Source organism: Pteropus alecto, unplaced genomic scaffold, assembly GCF_000325575.1.
Source record: "Pteropus alecto unplaced genomic scaffold, ASM32557v1 scaffold179, whole genome shotgun sequence".
Lineage (NCBI taxonomy): Eukaryota > Metazoa > Chordata > Mammalia > Chiroptera > Pteropodidae > Pteropus > Pteropus alecto.
This window is the reverse complement of record NW_006442112.1, coordinates 127,793-137,593: the sequence shown is the minus strand read 5'-3', so window position 1 is coordinate 137,593 and position 9,801 is coordinate 127,793. Positions and strand designations below refer to the sequence as shown.

At 35.9% G+C, this 9,801-nt stretch overlaps 1 protein-coding gene across 1 annotated transcript in view; it reads left to right on the top strand.

Annotated features, from left to right (window-relative positions):
• The first annotated feature begins 461 nt into the window (after positions 1-461).
• LOC102883005 (protein ARMCX6-like) overlaps positions 462-9,801 on the top strand; it is a 17,111-nt gene continuing 7,771 nt past the window's right edge. The window contains 1 exon segment of the mRNA XM_015596224.2: positions 462-626. Within this exon segment, the coding sequence (XP_015451710.1) occupies positions 462-626 (165 nt within the window).

Sequence of the window (9,801 nt, the reverse complement as noted above, 5' to 3'; positions counted from 1 at the left end):
CAGCTAGAGGTACTGGGCATGATGAGGCCAGATGCTGCTTCTTTGGGTTTTGTGAGCCTTTGAGAGATTTTAAGAAATCTGCAGTATTAACTGAGACAGGCCATTTGTATGGAATAAACCACTGGAAATGGCTTAGGTGGGCCCACAAGTTGGGACAGGCAGCGTCTCGGGGAATCCCCTGGGCAGAACAACATGCATTATCCAGGTTAAAGGAGGTTCAGATATTATGGCCACCTGCGTCCACATGCTGGGAGTGGGGATGGCTCAACAAAGGAACAATGGATATTGCCAGCACTTCTGTCAGAGAGAAAGCTGCCCGCCCCAAGCCCTTGCCCTGAAACCTGACAACACAGCACTTCACCATGTGTCTTTGGCGCTCTTTGAGCAGCTGTCCCAGTGCTGGAGCTCAGAGATATTGAGTCTGTCACTGAATAAGTTTGTGTGCGAGCCCTTTATAAGGAATGTCTGTGACTCCTGAAGGCTTCAGTTACACAGCTAGAACCTCTGCTGGTTTTCACAGCCAGAGGTTACAGAAACTTCTTTACCCAGCACTGGAACTCTGGGCTGGGAAGCCCAGTGTGGCGCTGGTACCCCTTGTTCCTCAGGTGGAAGAGGAAGCTCTGCAAGCAAGATATCCCTCCCAATTCTCAATTGCCACACAAAGTTGTGGGACCAGGCTGATTCGCATCTCTGCCCCTCTTACCAATTTGAGGTGGCTTGTTATTTTTGTCCCTAGTTGTAGGGCTTCTATTCAGCCAGACCTCAGGTGACTTTGCGTGCTGGTTGCTCTGTAGTTTCATTATAATTCTGGTGTGGTCATGAAAAGAGGTGTGCACAGCCTCCACATTCTACGCCACTTTGACTGATCTCTCCACACTATAGATTTTAAATTTGGCACCTTTGGCAACCTCCACAATGGTGCATGCCATTTCCTTAATATAAAATAAGTAAAATTTTCTGGAGCTCTGTTCTGTTCTTTCATTTGGGACATGCTTCTTTGTCTCCCCATTTTGGCTGCCTCCCTGTGTTTCTATGTATTACATAGGGTTGCTATGTTTCCTAGTCTTGACAAAGTGGCTTTATGTAATAGGTGTCCTCGGGCCAGTGGTGCAGTCTTCTGGTCTCCTGAGCCAGGTACTCCAGGTTCGTCCCTTGTGTGTGTTGTGTGTGTCCTTCTGTTATAGTTGAGCTTTCGTTGCTGTTTGCACATCAATGGGAAGAATTGGACCTCAGGAAAATTGGTTGTGTGGACTGGTTGTGACTTCAGTGGAGGAGTTATAGTGCAGGGGCTGATCCTATGGAGCAGGAGTCACTTTAGCAGGGCTCTGGGGACTGTCTAGTCTCCCTTTAGGGTGTGTCATTTTTGGAGGTGGTTGAGTGGTGCTCTGGTATGGCCTGAAGCTGGTCACCAGGTGTGTAGGTTCTGGGGCCTCTGTAGAGGGGCTCTGGTGCAGGCCAAGTTCAGCTGCCTCCTATGCTCTGCCCAAGGCCACTTGGTATGAGCTACAAAGTGATCTGCAAATGGTTGCCACTTGAGCTGGGCTTGGAAGTTCCTGGGAGAAGTTTAGCTGTGAACCAAGGCTAACTGCTGCTAGTGCCAGTCTTGGGGTTGCTTAGCAAAAGGTACAGGGCACACTGAGGCCAGAAACTTCTTGTTTGGGGTTTGTGAACTTTAGAGAGCTTTTAGGAATGCCTGCAGCATGAGCCATGACAGGTTGTTTGCTTGGGTGTATTTGAACATTGGTTGGGTGGGTTCTCAGAGAATCACTGGGGCTGGGCAAACGGTGTTAGCCATGTTGATGGAGACTCAGAGTTGGTGTGTGACTACCTGAATATGCAGACTGGGTGAGGGGAGGGCTCAACAAAGGAATAATTGTTTCTGCCAGCTCTTATGTCTGAGAGACAGCTTCTCCTTCAGCCCTCACCCTGAAGCCAGACAGTTCAGTTTCTTCCCATAAATCCCTGGTGGTTTTTGAGTTGCCTCCCCAACACTGGAGCTCAAACTGAGTGAGTCCATCTGCGAATCAGCCCATGCATGGCTTCTTTAAGAGAAATGCCTGGTTCTGCAGCAGCTTTCCGTCTCACTTAGCCACAATCTCTGCTGGTTTTCACAGCCATAAATTATGAGGACTTCTCAGCACTAGAACCCTGGGCTGGGGCCCCTGTTGTGGAGCTGGAACCTCTTGCTCCTCAGGAAGGACCTCCACAGCTGAGATATCCCTCCCAATTCTTAACCACAACACGTGGCTGTGGGATCAGCCCATTCTGCCTCTCCGCCACTCCTACCAGTCTCAGTGTGGTTTCTTTATATTCTTAGTTATAGGATTTCTATTCATCTAGTCTTCAGTGGTTCTCAAGAGTGGTTGTTTTATAATTTAGTTGTACTTTTGATGTGGTCATGAAAAGAGGTGAGCACAGCATTTAGCTTCTCTGCCATCTTGACCAGAAGTCTTCCCCACATTAGTTTTTAAATTACATTATTTTACCTTTTTTCTATTAGTCATCCTAGATGAGGTATTAGCAAACACTTGTATGTCAACCGACCACTTGTTTTGTAAATAAACAGCAACATTCATTTGTTTAGGTATTGTCTATGGCTGCCTTTGCTCTATAGGTGTGAAGTTTAGTAGTTACCATATAGAGTATATGGCCTTCAAAGCCTAAAATATTTACTATCTGGCCTTTACAAAAACACTTGCTGACTCCTAACATTGAGTATATAACTTGTACCCTTGACTTATTAAAGCACAATTTAAATTTTTACTTTTAATACTTTCCAAGTGATGCAAAGACTATAGAATACTTCAACATGGTTTAGTGTTTTCCTTTCTTTTTAGTTCTTTTTGTCATATGTTTTAATTGTACATGTATTTTATTTTAATACCTAAAAGCCATTTAGATTAACTATACATTTATCTTTTCGATTACTTGTCATTTCTTACATTTTTATGCTTCTATCTGCCTGAAGAACTCTTTTATTTTTTCTTTTGGTATTGGTTTTCTGGAACAAAATTTTCTAAACTTTAATTTTGTGTTTTTGGACGTGTCTTTATTTCATTCTGATCTTTAAGTTTTGTTGGGTAGAAGGTTTTATATCGACAGTTATGCTCCTTCAGCACTTAAAACGTATCATTTTGTTATCATCTAGCTTCCACTATTTCTTTTGGAAAGTCAGATGTCAGTTTTATTATTGTTACTATTATTATTATTATTAATATTTCATTTTCTCTGGTTGCTTTTAAGATTTTCTCTTTGCCTTTGTTTTTTGATACTTTCCCTGTGCTTTGCTCAGGTGTAGTTTTCTTTTTATTGATCCTATTTGAAGCTTATAATTCTTCTTAGTTTTATGTCTTGATTTTTTTGTCAGTTTTGAGAAGTTCTCAACTTTTATCTCTACAAAGTGTTTCTGACACATACTTTCTTTTACTTTTCTGGGAATCCAATAATATATATGCTTATTTTGCATATACCTGTTATGCTCTTTGTATATTTTTATCTCTGTCATTCTTGCTTCAATCTGTATATTTTCTATGGATTTGTCTTGCAGGTCACTAATTCCCTTTTTCAACTCATAATTTGCTATTAATTTCTTCAAATGCGTTCATTTCAATAAACTGTTTTTTTATAACAGTGTCAGATTCACAGAAAAATTGAGTAGATAGCATGGAGAGATTCCATATAGCTCCTCCCTACCAATTTCCCCTATTATTAACATCTTGCATTAATGTGGCACATTTGTTACAATAGATGAACTAATATAATATTGATATATTATTATTAATTAAAATCCATAATTTACACAAAGTTTTACTCTTTGTATTGTACAGTCCATGGGTTTGAAAAAAGTATAATGTCTTATACCCACTTTACAGAATGATACAAATGCATTTCATACCAAGATTTTTTTGGCTTATGATTATCCAATTGTTCCAGTACCATTGATTGAATTTCTCCATTGAATTGCCTTTGCTCTTTTGTCAAAGACCAGTTCGCTACATTTGCATGGGTCTATGTCTGGGCTCTCTATTTGTGCTATTGATCTATTTGAATATTTTGTCACCAATACCATATTGTGTTGATTACTTTTGCTTCATAGTCAATCTTGAAGTCAGAAAGTGTCATGTTCTTACTTTGTTCTTCTTCAGTATTATGTTGGCTATTCTGGATCTTTTGCATTTCCATATATGCTTTAGAATCAGTTTGTTGATAACTGAAAAATAACTCCCTAGGATTTTGACTCATATTATGTTGAATGTGTAGATCCAGTTGGGAAGAACTGACAGCTTAACAATTTGAATCTTCTTATCCATGATCATGGACTATCTCTCCATTTACTTAGATCTTGTTCGATTTTCTTCACCAGAGTTTTGTAGTTTTTCTCATATAGATCCTGCACATATGTTATTTGATTTCTGCCTAAGTATTTCTTATGTTTGTTGTTACTGTAAATGGTGCTATGTTTTTAATTTAGGTTTCCAATTGTTTATTGCTGGCATATAGAAAAGCAGTTGATTTTTGTATATGACTCTTGTATCCTGCAACCTTGCTGTAATCACTTGTTGGTTTCAGAAGTTTCTTGGTCAATTCTTAAGAATTGTTTTACACAGATAATCATATTATCTGCAAAAAGACAGTTGTATTTCTTCCTCCCCAATTTGTATACATTTAATTTCTTTTTCTTGTCTTGTACTTTAAGTACAGTGTTGAATTGTCATGGGAGGGGGCATCCTTGCCTTGTTCCTGATCTTAGATATAGGATTTTTGTAAACGTTCTATATAAAGTTGAGAAAATTTCCCTATATTCCTGGTTTTCTGCAAGTTTTTTTTTTTTATCATGAATAGGTGTTGGATTTTGTCAAATGTTCTTTCTGCATTTATTGATATGATCACATGATTTTGCTTCTTTAGTCTGTTGATGTGATGGATTACGCTAATTGATTTACTAATGTTGAACCAGCCTTATATACCTGAAATAAATTCCACTTAGTCATGATATATAATTATTTTTATACATTGTTAGATTCAATTTAGTAATATTTTGTTGAGGAATTTTGGATCAATGTTTATGAGAGATATTGATTTGTAGTTTTTCTTTCTTGTAACATCTTTATCTAGTTTTCGCATTAGAGTAATGCTAGATTTGTAGAATAAGTTGTGTCCTCTCTGCCTGATGTAATATCTGAAAGATATTATAAAGTATTAGTATTATTTCTTTTTTAAATGTTGGTATAACTTACCAATGAAACCATTGGAGACTGCTCAGTTGTTTCTTTTTTGGAACAGTATTAATTATTGATTCCATTACTTTAATAGATATAGACCTATTTAAATGACCTATTTAAATGATATTTCGCCTTGTGCGAGTTTTGGTAGCTTGTGTCTTTGAAGAAAATCGTCCATTTCATCTAAGTTATCCAATTTTGGAAGTCCCTAAACTCCATTTTTATCTTCCCTGCACTATGAAGCTGCCAAAAGCTTTGTTTATCTTCCCAGCCTCTTTCTACCTGGCTTATTTCCTTTTAGCCCTACAATTATTAAGAATTAGTGAATGACTCAAAGAGAAAATCAACTCAGACTGCTTATTTCGTTTCTTTGTAATTTTCTTTTCTCCAGGATCTTAGCCCATCAAATTCTGTCTAGGTAGCCCTGAATTCTAGATTTTGAATTCTTTGCTCTGTTTAACTGTTGAAAGCTCTACTCAGATTTTCTGCCTTTTAGCAGCTTCTTTTTTAGCCTCTTCACCCATGTTAATAATAAATTGGCAAATGCCTCAAGGGGAAAATTGTTGTCAAGTTCACCTCATTGAGTTCCCCTTCTCTCCAGGATTTTGGTACCTCATATCTTGTCTGCTTTGGTAGATCTCTAAAGCTTTACACAATTTAATTTGTTTAAATATAATAACAATTTATTTTTCAGCTATTCTCGTCCTTCTAAGTGGGAGAATTGGTCTTCTATTAGGCTGTCATAGCCAGAAGCAGATTATCCTCCACAATTTTGAATGTAATATTTTCATTACCAGCCCATGCGAAATGTTTTATAATTTTAATTATGATTTATTCTTTGACCCATGGGTTAATTAGAAGTGTGTTTCTTAATTCCAAAAAAATGTGGATTATTTAGTTATATTTTTATTACTGATTTCTAGTTAACTACACCATAGGTAGAGAACACACTCTGTGTGATTTTAATCTTTTGAAATTTGTTAAAACTTGCTTTATGGCCCAATATATGACCAGTTTTCATACATGTTCCATATACAAAAGATGTATCTTTTGTAGTTGTTGTGTATAGTATCATAACAATCAGGGAGTGAACTAATTAGGTCAAGCTTGATAATCATGCTCAAATCTGTATCTCTGCTATTTTTTTAATCTGCTTATTCTTTCAGCTACAATAAGAGGTGTGTTAAAGTATCCCACTATAATTGGGGGGCTCTGTTATTTCTTGTATTTCTATCCATTTTTGCTTTATATATTTTGAAGCTATATCAGTAGATGCATACAAATTTGTAATTGTTATATTTTTCTGGTAAATTATAACATTTTCCTCTTGTAGTATCCTTGATCTCTACTAATGCTTTTTGACTTAAAACTCCATTTTATTTGATGTTAGTATACTTTTACCAGCTTCCTTTTGGTTGGTGTTTTCATGGTATGTATTTTTCCATTTTTGCATTTTCAAACTTTGTAAATGTTCAAGTTTTAGAAGTATCTTTTGTGAACAGCATATAGCTGAGTTTTGTTAATTGTATCCAATCTTGAGATATTTATGTTTGAATCAAAGCACTTAGTCTGTTTTTATTTAATGTAATTTCTGATACATTTAAAGTTTAATATCTTATCTTTTTCTGTGCTTTCTATTTGACCTGGCTACCCTATATTCCAATTTCTTTGCTCTTATCTTCTTTTAGGCTTATTTACTTTTTAAATTTCTTTTTTGCTGTATTAGCTAGAAAGTTGTACTAATTTATTATTGCTTAGTGGTTAGTTTAGAAATTACAGCATACATTCTTGCTTTTTCAAAGTCTACTATGAATTGGTCTTTTTATCCTCACCACACAACTCACAAGACTTAAAACACTAACTCCACTTACCCTCATCTCATCTTTTTTGCCATAGTTGTCATGTATTCCAACTTTGTATATATTTTCAACCTAATTATGTAATTCCATATTTCAAGACATTGTTATGATTGTTTTAAATAGTCAATAATTGTTTAGCTCTACTCACATATTTGTTCTTCCCTTGTGTTTCTTTTCTTTTTGCTTTGTAGAAAGATGAGTTTTCATTCTACCTGAAGAACAGCTTTTATGGATTTGCTAGTGATGATTGTTTTTTGGTCTGAGAATGCCTTTATTTCACCTATGTAGGTGAAAATATATACTCCTTTATTTCACCTATATAGGTGAAAGATATTCTATGGGCATATAAATCTAAGTTGGCAGTAATTTTCTTTCAGCACTTTAAAGATATTCTTCCATTGTCTAGCTTCCATTTTTTCCTATTGAGAAATCAGGTATATCAGTCTAATTGTTGCTTCTTTGAAGATAATCTGAGGCTTTTGTTTTATGACTGATTTTAAGATTTTTTCTTGTCTTTGTAACAGTTTTACTATAATGTACATAGGTGTGACTTTCTAAAATTTATCTTACTTGAGATCTTCAGTTCTAGAATTTCTGTTTTTATACTATTTTTATAGTTTTTCTTTATCTATAGAAATTTTCTGTATTATTCTCTATCTCTTTAAGCATGGTAAGCACATTTACTTTAAATATATGTCTGATAACTTTGAGACCTCGATGAGTCTTTTTCTATTGTCATTTTCATGGCTTTTGGTAATTTTGTCTTGTCTTCTGGTGTACTTGGTTGTTTTCCATTGTGTGCCAGATATTGTATTTTACAAAACTTCAGAAATAATTTGGGGTTATTGCTATTTCTCTCCCAAGATAATTTGTATTTTTGTCTGCTAGGCACCTAGAAGCGTTAGCACTCTGGAATTACGTAAATCCAATTTTCAGTGATTGACATTATTCAAAGTTAAACTGAAGTCGTTGTGAAAGCCTGTTCACTTCTTCACTCTGACTCTGAGGTGCAGCTCTTTCAGCATCGCCGTCCAAAGACATTGAGGTTCACCAGGTACACCTCTTGGCAAGATTTGAATTCCCATATCTGTCTCTCTAGCCTCCAAAGGCTGTCTAAAATTCTTCATAGCCTCTCAACAATCCCCTTAAAAACTGTATATGCTCCACTGGAAAAAAAAGTGGTCTTAACATTAAATTCAACTTCTCCCACTCTTATTTTGATCCAGTTATTCTTCACTATCCTGATAGCTCACTAATGCCTTCAGGATAATTTAAAAATATGTTTTATGAAACTTCCCCAGATCAGCAGGACAATTGGTTTCTTTTACTCATCGCCCATTTCCCTAGCTCACTATCGAGGCCTTCCGGAAATTTTTGTTGACATATACCATGTATACAGAAAAGTGCAGAAATCATAAATGTTAAGCTCGATAAATTTTCACAAAGTGAGCAAGTAACAAAACATTAGCAGCACACTGGAAGCTTCCTCTACACCCCCATTTAGTCAACAATGCATCCCAAGGGTAACCACTATTCTGACTTCTAATACCATAGCTTAGTTTTCTGTGTTTTTAAAAACATTATGTAAACAAAGTTATACAGTACATATTCATTTGTATCTTTTTCGATAACATTATAGGTGAGATTAATCTCTACTGCTGCATGTATAACATTTACTGCCATTTATGAATATAAACCCCTTTGATTTATTTTATTTATCCATTCTATTGTTGATAGATATTTGGGTTGTTTTTGACTTGGGGTTATTTTGAATAGTGCTACTATGAAAATTCTTATATGTGTATTTTGGTGAACATATGCATGAATTTTTTGTTATGTATAAGGTCATCAGTTGTGTATATTTTTAATAAAAATTCAAATTTGGAGCTTGGAGTGTAGCGAACTCAGCAAGGTAAATGCTGCCTTGTGAGGGCCTGTCTAAAAAGGCCTTGCCTAGGAGACAAATCTGTTTATCTCCATGTCCCATTGACCTTAACATTTGACATTGCAGTTAGAATGTGTTTTGCCTTAAATTCCATCCTCAGAAATAACTAGTGATGGCATTTTGGCAAACATCACTCCAGAAAACTTTCTGCACATATAAAAGCATGTATGAATCTTTTTTTAAAAAACGAATTTATTTATTTAAATTAGTTTCAGTATACAGTACATTGGTTAGACGTCTATAATGTTCATAAAACGATCCCCCCCAATTGCTCCCTCCCTCCTCTGGCCCTCCACTTAACCATCATATTAATGCTAACTCCATTCCCTCTGTCATGCTCCCCATACCCGCCTATCAACTACTAATTTGTACTTCTTTAACCCTTCACCCAATTCTCCCAACCTCCCCAAACCCTTCCCCTCTGTCTGTCACCAAATTGTCCACTATATTTGTGAGTCTGTTTTTGATTAGTTTGTTCTTTTTGTTCCCTAGATACTGCATGTAAGTGAAATCATATGGTATTTATCTTTCTCTGACTTATTTCACTCAGCATAATAACCTCTAGGTCCATCTATGTCATTGCAAATAGTAGGATTTAGGAAGAGCATTATTAATTTTTTGTTTTGTTCTGCTTTTTATTGATTGATATGTGTACAAATATGTATGTTAAGAGCAAAAAGTCCAATAGAGGTAAGAGATTAAAAATGGACTAAGAAAGAAAACATTAACTAAATCAAGACTGCTAATCAAATGAAACAGGAGGCAATTTCAGTTG